Genomic DNA, 22,968 nt, shown 5'->3' with positions numbered 1-22,968 from the left:
TTCTGACTATAAATAAAACCGCAAAAGCTGAACCGGATTGTCGTCGAGATCCGATTGCCTTGAGAATAAACTATAACCCTTAAACACATCATGCTATTGGTCGCAACGCTTGCTTAGAGCATATCTTATAAATTATTCGTTCCCAAAAACCGTCCAACTCCAAGTGAAACTTACTTGGACTGCACCGTGGAGATTTTCCCTTGTCCCCTTAAAAAAGTGAAGCATCAACACTTTCCGACTTTCAAATCCTTTTCCTTGTGGAGAAGGGAGCGGCCGGCAAAGGCCGGCTGTCATGGAGTTGAGAATCTGGTTCAGGTGGAGTTGGTTCTTTTATCAATTCATTGGCAACTTGGGCTGAGACAATCATTACATTACATGGCGAAATCCAGACTGCAATCCGTTGAAATCACCATCTCCTAGCGAAGCGAAATGTTATATTCATACTTTCAATGTTAGAGATTCTGACAATTTCTTTTTTTTTTCTTTGAAAAAAAAACCGTAAATCTGTGCTAACTTATTCATTTCAACCCTCACACACTCTTCGCATACACAGTTCGCCAGCATAATGAAAGAAAAAAAAACACAGGTCGCGAATCTCACCCTGCTCACCGCTACCATATAAACAAAGATGGCTCCCCTTTCACGTGCCTAAGTATTGGTAAAGTGAGTCCATCCCGCTCACCAATACCACCGCAAAACGCGTGTGTGCGTGTAGCAGAGCACTCTATTATAGGTATTTCGAGACCGATCCGATCGCTGGCCTCCTCCTCCTCCTCCCACGGTCTTCCGAACTGGGACTAGGGGACTACATACAATTTTTTCTAGTCGACAGTCGCCGAGTCGCGCGAAGTTGGAGCTGGAGTTTGGAGTTGTCGGACAACACAGGCAGCTCTCCGTCAAACTCACACGGTCGGGTGTGTTCGTGGTGAAGTTGGAGCGAGTCTCTTGGAGCACTCGGTTCATTTTTTTGTCTGGTGTAGAGTGAAGTTTTACTTTTTTTTCGGGAAAAAGGTTCCAGTTCTTTTTGAGGGTAGGTCAAAGTTTGGGGGCACTTTTCTGTACGGAACTTGGGCAAAGTAGCCAAAACTGGAGACACCTAAGTCCAGAGATGGAAACCGAAAAACATAAGGCTCGTCGATGTTGACGTGACTTCGCCTCAATTCATCTCTGCACCAACATCATCCGAGGAGGGGTTCTCCGCGAGTTTGTTGGGGGTAGTGTTTTCTATTTTCCACCTTTCGTGGCTCGATTTTCCCACACACTTTTCCGCGAGAAGAAGTCGACGGCGAAGACCCAGTTTGTGCCAAATGGAAAAGTGAAAAGAAAATTTGGGGGAGCCACCGAAAGGAAAACTGTCAAGTGTAGGGAGGACTCTTGCAGCAAGGAATCGCAAGTGACAGAAAATTAGCTGAATTAGCAAAGAAGCTGCTTAGAATTGAGCAGTTCAGCTGTCGAAAACGTGTGGTGTAGTGAGGAGGAGGCTGCAAAAGAAGGTGGATTCGATGCTGAACAGGTTCCAGTTTTGTATTAATGGGAACCCGCTGAACCATCCGAGGCATACACACAGAGTCTATGCGCTGAGTGAGGAGTGGGAATAATAGAGGTGTGAGTGTCCCTCTCCACCCCTTGCAGTGCACTCCAGCAATACACATCGACACATTCAGGGAAACACCTTGACGAGCGGTAGCATAATCCAATGGGAACGAGAGGAGTTCCAGTCGGGAAAATCGAATTAGATGTTGTGTTTACCTCACTGCTGGCAGGCTGGCTAGAAGCTAGAAGAGGTAGTGTTGCAATTCAATCAAGTCAAGTGTTGTTGTACGGTACTGGATGGGACCGATGAACCTTAATGCTGTTCAGCTAGCTAGCGAGTTACCCTCTTTGGAAGACGAAGTTCTGCTGAATCGATCTTTTTTGGCTGAATTTCATTATCGCAATCAACACCAGCCAATTGAAGACAACAAACACAATGCGAATGTGAATGGTGGTTTGTAAACAAGTTGGGTTTAATTTGGTTCATAAATTATTATGTTTGCCGACTAAGGTAGACCGTCGAAATCAAAACAAATGTGACCAATAAGGTCGCCATATTCGATATGACAAGAGTTTTTTTTTCTACAGATTTGTTGAATTGTCTGGTTTTTGCTTTTTGGGTGTTTTTGAAACCGTCTTGAGTCAGGGGTATTAAAAAACACCCAAAAAGCAAAAACTAAAAATTTGGTTTATTGGACTTTTAAAAAAAAACTCCAGAAGTGATGAAAAATGATCCTTCCTGTAAACGTAAAATTATAATTGTTGCAATCATTGTAAGTTTGTTGCACATTTCATAGTATGTACGCTTGTTTTGTGGAATTTTTGTGTCAAAAAACAAATGTTCAGTGTTCCAAATAGAAAATCAATAATTTGATGATTTCTGCACCAAAATATCAGAGAATATGGGAAATTATGGGAAAGTAGAATTTATAAGAGACTTGCTTTATGCCAGAGGTGACCAAAGTATGGCCCGCGGATCCATTTTGAATTCATGTAAAATGGCCCGTTGATCACTTGTAAAGTGATTTTAATTTTTTTCAAAATTAAGGTTTTTTAAAACTTTTTTATGCTAATCTTATTTGTATTTTTTGTTGATAAAAAACTAATGACCTATTAATGTTTTGATTCCCATTTTAGGACACAGTTTCACAAGTTTCGATGTGAGTGAAACTAGTAAATATCGTCAAAATTTCCATCAAACAATTTTGGAAATTCAGGCTCTCAGGATTAAGGCAGACAAAATGTTAAAATCGGAGCTGTTACAAGTTTTTTAAAAAGCTTTTTCGACAACCCCATCACTATATTTTTCCAAAAACTTCAAAATAGGGGAAAGTGGGGCAAGTGTAACAAGCTAAGGAAATGCTCGTTATAACCCATTAAAAAAGTTAAAAAATCTGTCAGATTTTTTTTTAATAATCTTATTCCAGGTCTTGACTGAGACTTTGATAAAACAATTTTTTAAAAAATCCTGTTTTTTAATGTAAAAAAATGATTTTAATTTTTTTATTTTCCGTACGTTCTACTCAACTAGTGGGGCAAGACGAACAACCCGTTGGGGCAAGAGGAACAATGCATGAAACAGCATGTTAATTTGCTAACAATTGAACTGTTATCACTTAGATACATCAGATTAGAATGTATTTGAAACGTTTCTTTAATTTTTAGATTAAAAAATAATATTTTACTGAAAATTTGATCGTTTTTACGAAAAAAGTTATTGCTTAGATGAAAAATAGTTAATTTTCATGGTATCACTAAAATTTGTATGGACATTTTTTTAACAATTGTTTATCAGTTTTTAAGAACTTTTATGTATTTATTTCACAGTAAAATATGTTGTTGCAGGAATTCGTATTTTTTTCCATACTAAAAATCCATATGGTACACTTGCCCCACCTGAACAAGATTTTTTAAAAGCTCTCAACAAAAATAAACAAAAGTTAGATCATACTTAATAATAGGTGCAAGTCATTGGTAGGGACACTACTGATCTAGGAAAATAGCATTTCGATAAAATGAGCCTTAAAACGAACGCTAAGCCTTATTTTGTGCTTTCAAAAAATTACATGAAAACTAAGGTTTTGACAAAAACTTCATTCAATCTTATGCCCAGTGGCGTTTACGTCGTTTGGCGGTTATTTGGTTGTAGAATAAGCTAATTGCATAGCTAGCAACAATTCCTCATACTGGAAATAATCAAAATTGTAAAAATTACAGCCGTACGAGCGATTGTTCCTTTTGCCCCATATGCCCCAATTTACCGTAGAGCACGCGTGACGTCCGTGTGTGGTAAAAAAAGTGCTCAATTTTGTGATAGGGTGTGTCTCTCTCTCTTTTGGGCGCATTTGAAAGGGGATGTGCTGAACCTGAACTAGTTCCATACCAAATTTGAATTTATCCATTTTTTTAGGGGACTCGGAGTACACAGAAAAAAAAATCCGGTAAATTTACATTATTTATGATGTACCAAAAGTGCACGTCATTAATGATGCTAATTTACATCAATTTCATTGTAAATTTAAGTGTCATCCGACGTAATCGTGCAGAACAAACGTTGCTCAGAAACATGTAAATTTCCGATGAAAATAACGTAAATTTACCCAAAGCAAAAATTTTTTTGGCTCCACTGAATCCAAAATCCGATGTAAATTTTAAACGCTTTTATGAATTATTGTTTAGAAAACAATACTTTTGGCCAAAAAAACTAAAAATCAAAACATAATACTTTATTTTTAAGAACAAAGCGTTTAAATATTGTATCGGAATCCAGATTCAGTGGAGCTTGGTTTTATTTTTGTATTATCGTTTCATTAGCTCAGCTCTTTGAAGGACCGGTCCAAAAACTTCTACGTTAATTAAGGCACTAAGGACATATTACAAACTAATCGGAGGTTTTAAGTTAAGAGTTTTAATTGTTATCCAACTGTGTGTTCCTAACAATTGATAAACAAATTTATCACAATGAAATCCGCAAATCACGATCCGACAAAGGAATTCAATTTAGTTTTTCAGAAATAATAGTTTTTGATATTATCTTGTTGGTTTTTATAAGCTTATAACAGAGATTTTGAAAAAATAAAAACAAAAGCATTTTAGATACTCACCCGTAAAGACAGGCATGCAGCAACGTCATCACATGACTGGAGACGTACTTCTTCACTCTGCCTAGGTCCTTCAATCTTTACGGCCACCCTTCGTCCTTCTAAGTGGACCGGCTTGACCGGAATCGGCGGTGGTCCCGCAACGTTGGAGCTGCTCGAAGCAGACGATGACGCGCTTAAGATCTTGGAGGTTGAAAAAGATGCTTCTGCTACTGCTGGGTGATCTCCTCGATTGCCGGTCGTTGGCGTCCGCCCGCGTGTCGTCTCCGCTGTAGACGGCCGAGTCACGGAAGTCCTCGCACTCGAGACATTCCTTAATGAACTTTTCGCAGAATCCGTTTGGATCGTCGCTCAGATCAGCGCCCTGGTAGACGGAATCGCTCGACGAGGTCAGCGAAAAAATTGAGTCGCGTTGCTCCGGGTCGTCCGACTTAAGTTCGCCGGCTGGGGGAACAACTTCCGCGGGTCGGCGTAGCCCAGGTTGGTGATTCGCGAGCCCAAATCGAGGCAGCCCTGCTAATAGGTCGTGAGGCTGCTGGGTGATGTAGATGGTCGATTCTTCCGAAGCAGGAAGCAGCTGCAAGACGGGGTGGGGAGCAGACTGATGTCTTTGGAGCAGGTTCTTTGGTGATTTGATGCTTAGAACGCCCTGAGCTATAAGTTGGGCTGGTTTGAGAATTGAAAAAAGGGTTTTTTAATAAAATTTATAAATGTCTATCTCCGTTGTCACAGCCCGCACAGGTTTCTTTAAAATTAAAGCAAAGATTTGAATAAATTTTTAACTTTTCATACCGGCTACGTACCTGATAACATTGATAAAGTTGGATTTTTAGTTAAAACACTGTGTTGAACACACTTTACGGGAAGCTTCTTAGAAAATTTAATATTTGACGTTTGTTTTTATTTTATCATGTTTGACATTTATAATTCAATGACCTGTTAAATTAGTAGACTGGCTTTCTGTCTGGAACTGGAAACTGTCGGAGTTGGTGTTTTTTCGCGCCTACTCAATTTTGGGTAAATATAGCAATTTCCAGCTAAAAATTGGTAGCGAAAAATAATTCAGCGAACAAGGAAACAATTGGGTCCTGAAATTAAGCTTAAATTGGTAATATTATTGTTCACACGATAAAGCTAATCTTCTGAGTAAAATAATCCTTTTGAACAACCGCAAAGGATTTAAAATGTAATTTTAATTATTTTTTTTTAATTTACTTCGCGGTCCATTCTGAAAGCTCATTTCAAGGGGACCGTATTTGATCCATAGTAAAATGTTGTCTTGTCACTTTCATTTGTACTTAAATTAAAAAGATCAGAAATGGGTTTTTGATCGTATTTTTTACCGTTGTACATAATAAATGACATAGGATTTTTGGATTCTATTAAAAAATTCAAGCGACACAATACTCTATTGTTAAGAATCGGTCAGCTGGGGTGAATTCGGACATATGGCGTGAATACGAAAGGCTGTTCGTTATGTTTGTGCCTAAGACCTTAAATTTAATCTTGAACCGGTTGGTTTCACTTAGAGATCGTAAAAACTAAAGAAAATTGTTTACACTTTAAAACTGATAAAAATTATGTACATTACTTTTAGTTTCTTGTTTAATTTGCTAAGAGTTCAAAACAATCCTATTTTTTGCGCTATTGGTACCTCCGGTTGACACATCTCGTACGTCGATAAGTATTTTTTAGTTAACACGATTTTAATTTTTAAGTGTATATTATTATAGTATCGATTCACCTCAGTTGACTTTTCACAAACAAAAATTAAAAAATCAAAAAAAAATATATTTTTTGATTAATTTGATCTAACATTCTTTTAAATGGCTGAATCAACGAATGAATTTTCAAGACAACACCTAATTCACAAGCCTACGATTTTTTTAAAATCCTTACAATTGGAGAACGAAATTTGACCAAGTTTGAACAAGTTTACTGAATCTTGCTCATTCCTAATGTACACATCAACAGATTAGAGATGTATACTTATTTCTTTGCTTATGTTAAATACTTTGTTGTACTAGATTTGGGCCATTTCTTATAAAGAACTGTGTTGAGTACAGCTGCTGATAAAAATATTTAAAAAAATACCGTCAGCTAACAACGCTAAAACAGCTGCCCCAATTCTCCCCAGATGATGATAATAAATCTTCTTGAATTGAAAAAAAGGTCACATCAATGCTACTAAAGATTGGCCAAAAATCGTTGTTCAATGTGTTTTCCACCCTTCCCTCCTTCAAAACGTTTTCCAAAAAACAGGGTACAAAAAAGTTACTTCCTCAAGTAGAAATTTGCATTGGAAAAAATGTACAATCCTGCAATGGGACCATCCATAAACCACGTGGACACTTTTTTGAAAAGCTCAACCATCGTGGACAATTTGCATACCCAGAGTTTTTTTTTTTAAAAGGACCTATAAACTATTGTCTTTCATATGTTTATAGGACCTATTCAAAAAAAAAAAAACTCAAGATACAAATAAAATAAAGGTGTCCACGTGGTTTATGGATGGTCCCAATACTTTGCTTGACATCTTTTCAAAAGTTTCCCAAATATAATACTCATAACATAACATCGTTGATTAACCAAATTTGGTTACTTAGCTTGTCGGAGTTGCTTGGATTAACTTTTCAGCATGTTAAGATTATCGTTTAGTGAACTCCGACAGTGTTAACGTTCTGTCAGTTCTGTGTACTGTGTTTTGTCAGATTCAAATTGAAAATCGAAAGTGGCATAAAACTGTGTGTGATTCCTGTAAATTTAAAAATTATAATTCGTGAGTATCTATCACCAAATTCGGCCACCTGTGCCAGGATGACCATTATACCGCAGAATATTCTTACCCGTAGGAATGAGACAAAACCCTGATACGGAAGTAAACCGAAGCTAAATTTCCGGCAGCAACTCCATCCGTCACGATCAAAAATATCATCCACCCATTCCGGATGATTCGGAGGCTAAAGCTAAGGGATCATTCGGCGTTTTCGATGCGCTGTTATCAGTCCAAGCGATCTACCGGACGATGACGTGAAGACACCGCCAAGGCGCCGTAGCCTCGAACAAATTTGCCCGTACCGTTTTTTGCCGCCGCCGACAAAGAAACCCGGAAAAGGATGCTGACGAAGATCGCCGCAACTTCAGCAAATAGCAGCTGGTATTCAAGGATACCGAGACAGCACATGCTCTCAGGGGACAGTGTCAGCAGCTGCAGAAACTAAAATTATTTTGTAAGTATTAATCCGAACGAAAATTAACTTACTCGTTCATCCCGCTGCGATTCAGCCGGAAGCATTGATGTTTTATTCCATTCCATCGGAATTCCACACACAAACATCAGATTGCTTCGGAAAAGCAGCTTCCGGCAATAACGTTTCGACGGAACATCTCTTGCAGATACATTGCTACCGTTGTTGACAACCTCCGGAAGGGGTGTACCCCATTTGGCATAATGGACATTTGGCATAACGGGTTTTCAAGATGGACGTTTGGCATAATGGACGTTTGGCATAATTGGTCCAAGACATCAGGGACGTTTGGCATAATGGACATTTGGCATAATGGACGTTTGGCATAATTCGTTCAAAACCCATCAAGGACGTTTGGCATAATGGACGTTTGGCATAATTTTTGCTAGCTTTTTTTTTGTTCAATTAGTATTTATTTTTTGTAAAGAATAATAATTTATAGGTTTTTTTTTCCTTTTTTCTAAGCAGATAACTTTACTTTAAAAATGATTTTTGTTTTCAAGAAATCTAGTATCTTTGTCATTTTCTCCCAATAGATGTATTTTTTTCCTTTTTTTTCTTAATAAAGCTTGAAAATGCAATTTTTCATAAATATAAAATGCATTTTTTTCATAAATATATAATATTGAGATTTGTCTTCTTTTGAAATATTTTGCAGCTAATTTTTTGTATTCAATTATTCCTTCTTTTATTTTAAATTCAACCTAACAAAGTGATGTAAGTTTTGCCAGTCTTTGAAATATAGCAATAAAGATTTTATACTGTTTACCCTTTTCCCTCCTTTTTCAAATTCAACCTAAAGAATGTATGTACATTTTGCTCTTCTTTAACGAAATGCATTTAAATTTTTTAAAGCAATTTGCTCTTCTTTTATTTTAAAGCTAAAATAAGGTAAAATCTCTCAAAAAATTCGCAGCTTGTTTTTTTTTTCAAAATTTTGCAATCATTGTTTTTATGCAATTTTTTCTTCTTTAATATTCATCCTTAATAAGGGATGTACATTTTTTCTTTCTTTAAATATTTGACAAATGAGTTATGAAATTTTCCCTTCTTTTATTTTAAATTCAACTTTTAGAAGGGAAAATCTCTAAAAACAATACTTTTCGAATATTTGACAATTAACTTCGATTATGAAATTTTTTATAACATTTATATTTATTTATATAAAATTCAACTTATGGAAGGAAAAGTAAATTTGAAGATTCACATTTTGACACTCTTTAAATGTTTGACTATCGCAATATTTTTTATGTTTTTCACCTACCTCTCTTAAAAATAACATTTAATCAGCATTTATTTTTTTTGGGCAGTTGTCCCTTCTTTAAGATTAGTATTGAATAAATAAAAGAAGGGAAAATTCCATAAACAACTTTATTGCAAAAATTAAACCAACAGAGAAAAAATGTGCAGAAATTATATAAATGTTTAAAGACAACATCTATAAGAGAATTTCCCTTCTTCAAGTTAAATATAAAAAATGATGGGAAAATTGAATAAAAAAACTTAATTGCAAAATATTTAAAGAAAAGCAACATCGACATCCATTCACCCAAAATACAGGATCGAGAGTATAATTCCATCAAAATTTATAGAGAGCTCAATGCTAAACTCGATAGAATAATGGTACCAACTCACACCTGCAAAACAATTAATTTAATTAATTAATTGAAACAGTAAATCTGCAACAAGAGTCATACATCGAAATCTGACTACTCTTGTGTCACCAAGCTGCTGTGGCCAAGGCAGTTTAGTCATTGAGTTAGTCTATTAAAGGTCTCTGGTTCAGTTCCCGTAGAGAACACTTTTTGTTTTGAAGGATGAACTTTTTCTTGAAAATGGACTCGAGGGCATAATTCTCTCGGTCATCTAGAACTGTGTTCTCTGTGTCTGTGAATCTTTCCGCTAGTCTCGTGTCGGATGAGTGCTGCCCAGTTCTGGGGTTTCTTTAGATTAAATTCGAAAAAGAAGGGAAAAATGTGAATTTATTTAGAGATTTCCTTCTTCAAGTAAAATTTTGATCAAAAGAAGGGAAAATTGCATTATAAAAGCTCAATTGTCGAAAATTTGAAGAGGTTTTTCTCATCATGAATTTCATATAAAAGGGAAAATTTCATTTAAAAAATTACTGCTAATTATATTGAAAGGGGAAAAATCTTAAGCTAACAAGAGATATTTTCTTCTTTATACTAATTATTTAATAAAAATATCAAAATTTCATTGAAAAGATTTATTGTGAATTATTCAAAAAGGAAAGAATTGACTATTGGGGAAAAAATATAGAGATACCTAATTTTTTATAGAAAAAAATGATAATCTCTTAAAGTAATATAAAAAAGGTAAAAAATATACATTTTCGTTCGTGAAAATGACAAATACTTAACAAAAAAAAACAAGCTAGTAATAATTATGCCAAACGTCCATTATGCCAAACGTCCTTGATGGTTTTTGAACGAATTATGCCAAACGTCCATTATGCCAAATGTCCATTATGCCAAACGTCCCTGATGTCTTGGACCAATTATGCCAAACGTCCATTATGCCAAACGTCCATCTTGAAAACCCGTTATGCCAAATGTCCATTATGCCAAATGGGGTACACCCCTCCGGAAGGCCATTCATGTGTTGTTTACACTTTGCTTTGTTTGGCAATTCTTAGCTTCTTTCTCACCTCTTTCGTCTATTCAAAACAACCCCATTAATAATCAAAATTTAGTGTTCCCTTTCACTTATTTGTAATCACAATTGTCACGAACATCCCTTAATTTTCTAGCCAAACTGAGCATTTCTCTTCTAAACACTCCAGCGCCATTCCTCACCAATCGTGAATAATAATGAACTGTCAACAACAACAGCCAAGGTTTCAATTGAAACTTTTGTTTCTTTCAATTTTACATAAGGAAAAATTTACAATGAATTATCTTTTACATGCTTTTCATAATTCAAATTTTGGCAAAAGTAAACAAATTTAAAATCGTTTACATGAGAAACACGTTTTACGTTTAATTTCAGTTTACATGAACCCTCTTTAGGTGTGATTCAACGCTTTACGATGAATGTCAATTTTAAATTGAGGTTGTTTAAATTAGAAACATCAATTCAGTGTCGTGTAATTTTACACTTTTTTTTCTGTGTATGTTTTAACCTGATCAGGTGGTTTTCAAATGAAAATTCGGTCGAAAATTGAAATATTGAAATCGTTTTTTTTCCGAAAAGTGGCATTTTTCGAGCCCCACATCCTCCCAAATTTTCATCTTTGTCGGTAATGTGGTTCTTGATTTACAACTGTTGGACTAATTCACTGTGAGGGGAAAAACCCCTTTAAAAAAAGCCTATTTTCACCAAATTCCAAAACTGTTCCTTTGGCATTTTATGTAATTTTTTTTTCTCCATATCATAATCTAGTCCTCAATCGAGGTTCTGAAAAAAAATTGACCTCATTCGGATATACCGTTGAAATTTCAGAAAAAAATATTAGTCACACTTAATTTAAAGATACAATTACGCCGTTAAATTATGCAGGTTACATGTCGGCCATTCAAATATTATTTTTCACTAACGAAAATGTTGAAAAAAATAACAGAAGTTTCAAAAAAGCTTCAACTGATGGATGAATTTTCTAGTCTTTTAAATTAAAATAACGTATTTTTTAACATTCCAACGCCCAAGGGTCCAAAAATGTGGAACGGCAACTTCAACTCGCTGGTTTTCGGGCATAACTCAACCAATCAAGATGATTCTTCTTTCCAGTGATTTGTTAGGATGTCTAGATGATTCTAGAACTTGGCAGAACCTAATTTGATTAAATCTGTAATTTTTGCGATCAAAAACATCGTTCCAACTGAGTTCAATTAGTAGGGTGGTGACGCGCGGTCAATTATGTGGCATTGTGTGTGAAAAGAAAAGAATTTTATTTCGTGTTTCATCCTAGTTGGCTTGCCCACAAGCAGAAGAAAATCAGTTCAATTTGTTGGGTGGTGACGCGCGGTCAATTATGTGGCATTGTGTGTGAAAAGAAAAGAATTTTATTTCGTGTTTCATCCTGGTTGGCTTGCCCACAAGCAGAAGAAAATCAGTTCAATTTATTGGGTGGTGACGCGCGGTCAATTATGTGGCATTGTGTGTGAAAAGAAAAGAATTTTATTTCGTGTTTCATCTTGATTGGCTTGCTCAAGTCCTTCCTACATCATCGTTGATCGGGAGGCACGACGTCGTGTGAATTGTTGCATTAAAATAAGTTTAAGTGTTACTGTAAATGACTGTAAAAAAGTCCTTCCTATATCATCAATGTCGTCTGGGTAATCGTGATGAAAAATTACATTTATTCAGTATTTAAATACCTGTGCGCGAGTGTTTTGGTGTGCTAATTAGAAAGACCTTCCCATAGCATCGTTGCTCGGAAGGCTCGCCGACGGGTTTGTTATGAAAGTCCTCCCCATAGCATCGTAGCTCGGGAGGCATCGAAAAGCCAATACCTTATCCTACTAACCCAAAAAAATAATAATCACGTGATGCTTGAAGGAGATGCTGTGGATTCAACGGTCTCAAGCGGTATCAACAAGTATATAGCGAAAAACTATGTGCTTGATGAGTCTGCAACTTCAACTATCGGACTAACATTCCTCCCTTTTGTTGAACTGCAGGCTTCATGGGAGGGCGCCGGTATTGACTAATAAAGTCGGGGTCTTCAGGGGTTAAACAGTGAACGGATGGTTGGCTCCCACTGATCATTTTTGATTCATTGTTTAACTTCAGCTGATCTGTCAATAACGGAGTAGCAGCTCATTTGCAGTCAACCATGCTCATGCTCATGCTCATGCTCAAAACACTAAAAAAGTTTTACAAATTCTCCCATTTTCCGTTACTCGACTGTAAAATTTTTTGGAACATGTCATTTTATGGGAAATTTAATGTACTTTTCGAATCTACATTGACCCAGAAGGGTCATTTTTTCATTTAGAACAAAAATTTTCATTTTAAAATTTCGTGTTTTTTCTAACTTTGCAGGGTTATTTTTTAGAGTGTAACAATGTTCTACGAAGTTGTAGAGTAGACAATTACAAAAATTTTGATATGTAGACATAAGGGGTTTGCTTATAAATATCACGAGTTATCGCGATTTTACGAAAAAAAGTTTTGAAAAAAGTTACTTTTGGCATTTCTCTTTGTTTTGTCGTCCGTGTCTGTCGCGGGTGACCAAGAACGGCCATGATCGATGACGACCAACTTTTTCAAAACTTTTTTTCGTAAAATCGCGATAACTCGTGATGTTTATAAGCAAATCCCATATGTCTATATATCAAATTTTTTGTAATTGCCTGCTCTACACTTTTGTAGAATATTGTTACACTCTAAAAAATAACCCTGCAAAGTTAGAAAAAACACGAAATTTTAAAATGAAAATTTTTGGTCTAAATGAAAAAATGACCCTTCTGGGTCAATGTAGATTCGAGAAGTACATTAAATTTCCCATAAAATGACATTCGCAATTCGCAATTTTCAGTGTAAGAACGGGCCTTGACCGATCTTATGCACTAGGTTCCCGACGAACACGCACTGCCCTTACACCTACATCTCACCCTTGCTCTGAGTCAGTACGAGCAGCACGCTAGAACACGCTTTGAGTGTTCGTGCCAGGCATGCACACCTTCTTTTCCGGTTACGCATTTTAACTCGGCCGGGGGTGGTACATTACGTAGGGTTTGATGTAAGTATAAGCGCCTAACCATTTAAAGTGTGCCTATCAACTTTCATTAAAGCAAAAACTGTTTTATTTTTAGTTTGAATTCAAAAACTAGTTGTTATTTACTGTGTATTGTTTTCTCCTGAAATCTTTCCTAGTGTTGAGTCGTGTTTATCTGTTGCTATTTCTTTTGTCGCGGTGTTTTGTTACAATATTTTGGTCCTAAGCATTTTAGAAAAGTTTTTCAAAAGTACAATAGTAATATTTGTGTTAATCCTTTAATCATTCCATAAATTGAGTAAGGGCTCGAACCTCACTTGCTTAAGAAAAAGGTGAAGTTTCAAAACAATGGACAGTGAAGGAAATATACTATGTAAAGAATCAATAGTAAAAGAAAGATAGTAATTTATGAAGTAGATAAAGAAATTAACAATAGTTAATAAATAGAGGTAACAAACAAGCTTAGATTGTATTGAGGGCAATTTACAGGGAAGATGAGAAATTATTCAAATAGATAAATAAAGAAAAGGCACATGATAAACAAAATTGACATCGCTGCCAAATTAAGGGAAAGCAGACAGTTTGTTACAGCAGCATCAATTGGTAAAATAGAGTGGAAAAGCGTTGAGAAATAAGAGAATCAAATAAGTAAAATCGAAATCAAATGGAGGATAGTAAACAGAAGCCGTTTTAGAAAATCAGTGAAACAAAATAAACAGAAGATAGCTGTTAGCTGAAATGGAAAGAAGAGAAACCCCGTTCTGCGATGCTCAGGTACATCCACAGCAGTTGACTCAACATACTGCGAATCAAAACAATACCGTCTACAATCACAAATTACTTCCCTTTCCCACATTGACGCGCCCCTTTCTTCTAGCCGTCTCTACTCTGACCCTCGCTGGTCAAAGGTTTACGAGTCGTTTCCACAGGCCACCAGCTAGGTTACACCTTGTCATCATGATGACTAAACCAAGCCAACGTGGAGGTAAGAAAATAGGACACTTGCAAGGAACCAGAGCCATGCTGTTTTGTCCAAACAGCACTACGGATGTAGTTGGGCTCCTTCCGGGATGTTCCTCGCCTAGGTGTGTCAACCGACGAGTATCATCAGTATCATGCACCCTTGGCCTGCCTTAAATTTCCCATAAAATGACATGTTCCAAAAATTTTTACAGTCGAGTAACGGAAAATGGGAGAATTTGTAAAACTTTTTTAGTGTTTTTTTCGATGAAAAATACGTTTTTTCGGAATTCTGAGTACGCCATCAAATCGGGCGTCTAATTTTACATAAAAGTCCCTTTGACACCAAATTTCTATCTCATCACCGTTTCAGGCTGCAAATTATTGAAAACACCTCTTTTTTCGCATGTTCAAAAATGAAAGGGGTCGTACCACCCCTCCGTCACGAGATATCGAAAAGCGGACCTCGGATTCGTGATCAGGGGCAAAAATTACCCCTTAGGACAAAGTTTCACGCAAATCAAAGAGGGGTCGGGGCAACTGCTGTGTGAGTTGGCGGAGAATTACCCATATTTAATCAATGAATCTTTTCAATAAAACAAAATGTTGAAAACTATTGCTATTTCAAAAAAGTGCTATGAAGTTCAACTTTTCAGCACCCATTTGAGTGCTGAAAAGTAGAACTTTTCAGCATTTATTTTGAAAAGTGTTGCAATTCGATTCAGTTATTTTTGGTACACAAAAGTAGGCTATTTCGTCGTGCAAGAGTGACAGGAAAAGCAAGTAGGGGAATAGCATCTAATTCCAGCGTGCCTCTAATGTTGGCAGGTCAGAACTTTGACATTCAATTAAAGCTAATTAAAAGCGTTTTCAACTGAACTCGAGTGATAAATAGCTCAATATGAAGTGAGCAAGCAAGTTTCTATCAAAAGTTTTGCAAAATTTGTTGTTTAAATAGTGAACATCAGCAAATTCGATGGAGTTAGGAGCGAGTGCTTAACCTGCCAAACATACGAGAATTTCCCCTAGTTTCACGACGGAATTGCAAAAAAAAAATATTTACATAAACATTAGGGGTTTACTTTGCGATTTAGTGAAAACAAGTTTAGAAAAAGTTTTGGAGCTTTTTTTGAAAAGGTCCAATAAACCAATAGTTTTGGGTGTTTTTGAAACCGCCTTGAGTCAAAAAAATCTCCAGAGTTAGTCTTCGTTGAAGCTCACCCGCAACAGTTACGAACGACGAAACAAATCTTTTTTTTTTCGTAAAATTGCGATAACACGTGATGATTACAAGCAAACCCCTTATGTTTTTTTTATAATCTTGCCAAGTTTCAAAAAACACGAAATTTTAAAATGCAAATTTTGTTCTATAAAAAAAATTTACCCTTCAGGGTTGTTGCAGAATCGAAAAGTACATTATATTTTCCATAATATGACATGATCCAAAACTATTCACAGTTGAGTAACGAAAAATGGCAGAATTTTAGAAAATATTGTTGTTGGATGCAACAGAAACAGAACACAAAAATAATGTATCGTTTTCCGAATGATCGTTTTTCTTTAGTTTTAGTGTCCAGTTTGAAGAATATTCAAACATTTCAGGAGATTACATTTTAACTTGGATATTCTTCCACCCTTCCACACTCTTCAATATGCTTCAGTGCTATATGCTCCATGTTTCACTGGTCTTGTTCCAAGTCCACGGTTGGGAACGCTTCGAAAACTTACACTATTGTTTCGGGCTGAGCTGAGCTGAGAGAGAAATAAAGAAGTCTCGAAAAAAGCTTTTTTTTTTCAACAACTCCTCTATACCTGTAGGCCAGCTCAACCCTCATTCATAAGTTGTGAGCCACATTGTTGTATTCTTCGTGCGGAATGGTTACTGCTGTGTTTGCTCAACATCAGCCAGCCGACTAGAGATGATGGTGATGATGATGAATGTAGGTCTTCAAATGGTTCCATCAACCCAGTTGAGGCGAGAGTGTCACACAGTGGCCTAACTCTGCCCAAGTTCCAGCGGCTTAGTCCGAGCTCCTTATTTGCTTCTAGTTCTAGTTTCTAGTTTTCAAACTGAACTCATTTTTTTCGGCATAATATTATTCAATCAGCTGGTCTCTCTTTTCTCGTTTCCATTGGCCATCGTCGTCGTCGTCGGATGTGGCAACTCCTGCAGTCAGCAGACAACAACAGCATCGACTACCAGAGCGCGCTGAACATTGGAGTTGAACGAAGCAGTGGTTGCTGAAGTGGCTGCGAACAAGAAGCTCAGCCGAAGAATAGGCTCGCGCACACTTATTTTTGCCTTCGGTTTTTTTTTTCTCACCTTTTTTTGCCCAAGTTTGTGTAGTGTAGCTGCTGCGAATTGAAAGTGGATCAAAAGAGAGGTTCCCCCCCTGATCAAAAAGTGTTGTGAAGAAGAGTTACTACTACCTCTGAGGAAAGAGCTGGCAAAAAAAAGTGAAGCAAAACGTACCTGTGTGTGTGGTATTGGTGAATTGTTGTGGAATTTCGACGGGCAGATTTCTCGGGGAGTGTGAGTGAATATCGCGGGTTCCGAAATTGATGGTTCCCGGAAACCGAGGCGCGACATAGTCTTGATTTGGGACTTTCCACGGTCGATATCGCTGATTCGGTGGTATCCGTTGCCGCAGGGGTTTGGATTAATGCAGCAGGAAAGCCCGAAGGCGTAATCTCGTAACAGCAGCCCAAAAAAGGTAGGTCCACTTTTAATTGATCTCTTTCAATGGGGCTGATCCCCCCATTGAATAGTTGGAGAAAAAGAACCATGCAAAATGTATAGTCCAATAACTTTTTATGGTCAATTCCATGAAACTCTTGTTTCTCAGATTACTAGTAATAAAAAATGATTATTTACTTTCATATTCATTCAACACTTGAATGACAATTGAATTGATTGGAATTGATGCATCCTCAGTAGAGTGCCCAGAAAATGGGACTTTTTTCAAAACCTCGCTCCACAAGCTGAATATTGTTCCTTGAGCTATTTTAGGACTCTGAGCCAAATATGAGCAAAATCGGCCAACATTTACCCATTGATACTCGGAGGTGAAGTTTGTATGGAAAAAATCGAAAAAATGTATGAAAAATCCAACATATCAAAGCTCAAAACTCAATCCTAAAAAGTTATTAGCGTTTGAAAAAGTCATTTTTGCATGAAAAATCTTTTTTTTATCAAGTTCAGGCTCGGGTATCAACGGGTTAATCTTATCCAATTTCATTCAAAATCGGCCCATATACTTAAAATTACCTAAAGAACCGTTTTTTGCTTGTGGAGCAGGGGGTCATTATTGATCAGCACTAGAATAGTTCCCTAGAAGTTTCAGAAATAATTAGATTTATTTATATATAGATGCATAGAACACTTTATCCAAACATTTAATGCACCATGGGTTTCTTATGAACATAGGACCTTTTAAAAAAGCAAGCGAGATGGATCTATCATATCGTCGTTGGCGTGCTGTCTTGTCGCACGTTCATTTCGGGCCAAAATGAGTTAAGAACGCCGTTTTGTGCAGCTCTCAATGCCTCACATTTTGACCTTAACAGATCCTCAAAATCCTTTCCAACGAGTCCAAAACATCATAGATCTGGCAACCCTGTCTCGAGTTATGCCCACTTAAGTGATATTTATGTACTTTTTTGAGGCCGGAACTCACTTAAATGTATTAAAGCTATGTCCGAATCCACCGTTGTCTAGATAATTGAAAGACCTTTCCAACGAGTCTAAAACATTGAAGATCTGGCAACCCTGTTTCGAGTTATGAACACTTAAGTGATATTGTGTACTTTTTTATGGCGGATTTTCAGAAAAACTAGATGAAATTTGTGTCCAAACCCATTGAATCACCAATAGTTGGTAAAAAGTGAGGAAGGCATCAACCACATAGGTTGATTAAGTTCGTTTTTCTCAAGGTTTTTCTTATGCATATCTAGAGTTTTTTAAAGGACCCATAAGCTATTGTGTTTCAAATATTTATAGGACCTATTCAAAACAAACTCTAGATATATAAAAAAAATGAAAGGTTTTTTAGCAAAACAACTTTTTGTTTGCCTTTTGAGAAATTCCAGCTCAAATCGGGCATTTTTCTTGTTCTTTTGTACCCGACCCTCTCCGATTTCAATGAAACTTTAAAGACATGTTATCCTAGGCTTATATAAGCCATTTTTGTGTAGGTGGAGCCAATTGTACTCAAAAATAACATTTGAGAAGGGCGTAAGTTATTTACATATTTTTGTATTTTGTAATTTAACAATTTCTGTATCTCGAAGCCGTTATGTCGTACCAAGAAATGGTCAAAGACAAACTTGTAGGAAAGTGGACGGGCTTTCTGGTAAAAAAAATACACTGGAATAAAAATACACACCACTTCTATTAAATTTTTCAATTTTTGAATATAAAAGTTAAATTTGATGGTGATGTCACGATTTCTTTTGTTCAAAATTTTTGAGGAAATAGCCTAAGGTGTTACAAAAAGACTCACGAAAAATGCAGGATAGTATATGGTAATAGGATGTAACAAAAATGACTTTTTGGCGGGCATTCAGGGGTTTGTTCCGGTGGGCATACTGAGCCCAAATCCCAAATATGAGCATGATTGGACGTAACAGGAGCCTTTCAATTTTAAATGGGATTCAACCCGTAAAAATACCTTTTTTCAAAAATGAGGCACTTTGGCCACCAATGCGTTTACCAAAAATATCATCACCCTGGAGCTCGGTACATGCCTTCAAAGTTTGGCATTTTTTTTCGAAAAATCAGCCCCAGCAAAATCAAATGGCGTCTCGGGCGTCGCAAGGTACGACGCATATCTTTTTTGCTGGGACCGATTTTCGAAAAAATGCCAAACTTTGAAGGCATGTACCGAGTACCGAGGGTAAAATCCCATTTAAAATTGTTACGTCCAATCAAGCTCATATTTGGGATTTGGGATCAGTATGCCCACCCGAACAAACCCCTGAATGCCCGCCAAAAAGTCAATTTTGTTACACTCTAATATGGTATGTCTCTCCTAAAAATATACAAAAATCATTTACTAAAACTGTTTTTTTTAAGTGGTCCAATCGTAAAAAAATAAAAACCAATAGTGGGAATCGATTCCTCAGACAATTTTACATAAAGTCTCCATATTGACCATTGTCCTAAGTCCAATCCTTGTGAAGATATAGTGGGTTTAAAAATAAAAAAGTTGAAAAAATAGAGACTGAAAAATCAAGTCTATCAAATAAAAATTGCCAAAGACCACCAAAAAACCTATTTTTTCAGCATTTTTATTATTAAAACCGCTGCATCTTTACAAGGATTGGACATAAGACAATGGTCATTATAAAGACTTTTATGTAAAATTGTCTGAGGAATCTTTTCTCACTATCGGTTTTTTAAAATTTTGACCACTTTAAAAAACAGTTTTAGTAAATGATTTTTGCATATTTTTTGGAGAGACATACCATTCTGCATTTTTCGTGAGTCTTTTTGTAACACCTTAGGCTATTTCATCAAAAATTTTGAAGGAAAAAAAATCGTGACAACACGCTCAAATTTAACTTTTAAACTTAAAAATCAAAAAATCTCATGGAAGTGGCGTGTATTTTTCTTTCAGTGTATTTTTTGCAGAAAGCCCGTTCAATTTCCTACAAGTTTGTCTTTGACCACTTCTTGGTACGATACAACGGCTTCGAGATACAAAAATATTCAAATAACTTACGCCCTTCTCAAATGTTATTTTCGAGTATAATTGGCTCCATGTACACTAAAATCGCTTATATAGGCCTAAAATAACATGTCTACAAAGTTTCATTGAAATCGGAGAGGGTCGGGTACAAAAGTACCAGAAAAATGCCCGATTTGAGCCGGAATTGCTCTTTTCCAAAATTTCAGAAAAAAACAGCAATAAACACATAGACACTTGTTGGTCTACGGGGCACAATTAATATTTGCATGTTTAGTGGTTTTAGGGCATTTTCTCAGTGAAAAAGGCAAAAAACATCAATTTGAAACAATAAAAAAATAAACTAAAGTTATTCTCATTGACCTCGAAAGCCTTCCTTTACTCCCACTGTGTAAAAGTTCCCCATCCAGCTAAATGTTGCACACTTTCGCTCTTTGGCCCCCTCATTTTTTGGCACACCTTTAATTAAGCCCAGCATCTCTATAGAGGGTATAGGGTTAACCCTGTTATTCCCACTCCGTCCCCCGCCGCAAAATCCACCAAAGCCAAAGCTATTTAACGGTCATTCCGTCCCGTCGTCGTCGTCGTCGCCGGTGTTGCTCATTTTTGGCCGCGCCAAACTTACTCTCGTGCGCAACCAGCCAGCCAGCTTGAAAACTGGTCCAATCCGATACCCTTTTACTTTATGTAACTGCTCCAAGCCGAGGGGCAGTTCACTTTCGAATGGCACACAGCAAATGCGACAAATTGCAGTTTAACCCTCTGCTGGCCCAATTTGTTTGAAGATTTATTTTTTTCTTGATTTGAAGATCAAACTTAGTGACTTTGTTCGTCGATTAGCTTGGCTTTTTTGGTTGCATTTTTTTTTCAATTTGCTTGTTGAGGGTTAATCTCGCAACCTGGAAAGGGGGCTGATTGGGAGGTTGGAAAAGTGGGTGACTGAGACTGATGACGGGGTCGATTTTGGTGTGTGCCCTCGGGCATAAACGGCATCACCGTCTCCGGTGGGTTGAAGCACCCGCTCTCCCCCTCCAAGCTAACCGATCCAGACAGTTTGTAAATGTTACCTTTTGTAAAGGCGGTGTGTAAACGAACAATAACGCCTAGCCACGCCGCACTAATGACTTGAATGAACTGCGGCAATAGTTATTTAAGGTGACTTCACTCGGTGCATGTCGTAAAATTGGCAATTTCATTCAATTTACATCATCCATGTGTCATAATTCAATCCTTTTGTAGAAGTAACGTTGTTTTTAAATGAACAGAAGCATGAATGGTACCTGTAAATGTTGTGCATCACCATTTTGATTTTTCAATTGACCAGAAATGTTTGTCAATACAAAAATTGTTCTGATTATCTACTCTAGCGATCAGGATCCAATTTTTAATATTTGGATTAGTTATACATATTTCACTATTTTTGTAACCTGCATTTCAGAAATACTGTCACATATTTTATATTATTCAGGGATTCTGTGTAAATCAAGACTTACATTTTAAAAGGGCCAAACATTGAATATTACGCCCATTTAAAATGCTAGTCTTGATTTAAAAATTTTCAATATATTTTTTTCGAAAAGATTATTTGCTGAGATATGGTCATTAGAAAATGGTGGGTTGTTTTGGTGAGATTAAGAAAACTTCAATTTTCGTGTTTCATTTTTTTAAAGCGGTTCTATCTCAGCAACCCGAGGTCCAATCTTCAATGTCTCTTAGACAATTTAATAGCAAATTTTCTGAACTCCTCAAAAAAAATATTTTTAGAAATGGTCACTTATGGTCACTATTTTTAAAAATTGAAAAACTGCAAATATTTCGCTAAAATCAAACATTCGGTGGCTATATCTTGAAAACGGAGCCCTCTATCAAAAAATCTGTAAAGTACTTTTCGATTGCAAATTCGATTTTGAATAAAAAAATAATGTCAAACTTGTTTTTGCATGAAACTTCGATTTTTTTCCAAAAATCACTGTTTTTTTTTCAAAAATTCATAACTCGGCGGCAGATTTTTTGACCATGTTTCTCTATGGCTCAAAAGTTGCGGATTTTTGTCCCCTAAAACATATCAAAAAATCTCGAAAATCAAAAAATACATATTTTGGGAAATTGAGTTTAAGTGAAAAAAAAGTTGATAAAAAAATCTGCAATTTTTTTCCGTGTACCTATTTTTTTCTCAAAAGTCCTCAACAATACCTACTTCTTTGCCGAAGACACCAAATTAATCAGAAAATTCACTCAAAAGTTACAGCTGTTTGAATATTTACATACCATTTTTGTATGGACAGCAGCCAAAATTGTATGGAGACTTGTATGGGTGAACCAATGACGCAAAATAGCTTATTTGGTCATAGGGAAGGCCCCCACAAAGTTTAAGTCAAATCAAAAAATACAAAAAATAAAAATGGTCGAAATCGGCTGATTTCGTAGAGAGTTGCTCTCTAGTAAAATTTTCAAAGTACACCGTTTTCAAGTTTTAGTAATTTTTAGGTAACGTTTTTTGAAAATCGTCGCAGTTATTTTTTTTTTTAATAGTTACCATGTTTTCCCACATTTAAAAAATATATTTTTGAAAAACTGAGAAAATTCTCTATAGATTGCTTTTTAGATTTTTTTGATACGATCGTTAGTTACTGAGATATTGTCATGCAAAGATTTAAAAAACAGAAAAATTGTTGTTTTCCAAGTCTCACCCAAACAATCCACGATTTTCTTACGTCGATACCTCAGCAACTAATGGTCCGATTTGCAATGTTATACTA

General features: G+C 36.3%; 2 protein-coding genes across 5 annotated transcripts in view; one reads left to right on the top strand and one right to left on the bottom strand.

The window, feature by feature from the left end:
- Positions 1–785: 785 nt before the first annotated feature.
- Positions 786–22,968, top strand: part of LOC120424407 (signal peptide peptidase-like 3) — a 92,464-nt gene continuing 70,281 nt past the window's right edge. Inside the window, exons 1-2 of one of the 4 annotated variants that reach the window (XM_039588510.2) lie at positions 786–1,030; positions 16,861–17,236. The gene's annotated coding sequence lies outside the window, so the exon portion shown is untranslated. Of the gene's footprint in view, positions 1,031–16,679; positions 17,237–22,968 lie in introns of those variants that run through there. The other 3 variants (XM_039588509.2, XM_039588511.2, XM_052710910.1) reach the window with 3 other exon arrangements.
- LOC120424411 (uncharacterized) lies at positions 3,972–5,860 on the bottom strand. Its single transcript, XM_039588519.2, has 2 exons — positions 5,438–5,860; positions 3,972–5,300 (listed from the first exon to the last, which is right to left on the bottom strand). Exons 1-2 carry the CDS (start codon positions 5,445–5,447, stop codon positions 4,708–4,710), a joined length of 603 nt encoding a protein of 200 aa, XP_039444453.1. The 5' UTR covers positions 5,448–5,860; the 3' UTR covers positions 3,972–4,707.

The sequence above is a fragment of the Culex pipiens genome, chromosome 3 (genome assembly GCF_016801865.2).
Source record: "Culex pipiens pallens isolate TS chromosome 3, TS_CPP_V2, whole genome shotgun sequence".
In the NCBI taxonomy this organism is placed as follows: Eukaryota; Metazoa; Arthropoda; class Insecta; order Diptera; family Culicidae; genus Culex; species Culex pipiens.
The sequence above is the reverse complement of the archived record's forward strand: the minus strand, read 5'-3'. Positions and strand labels throughout refer to the sequence as shown.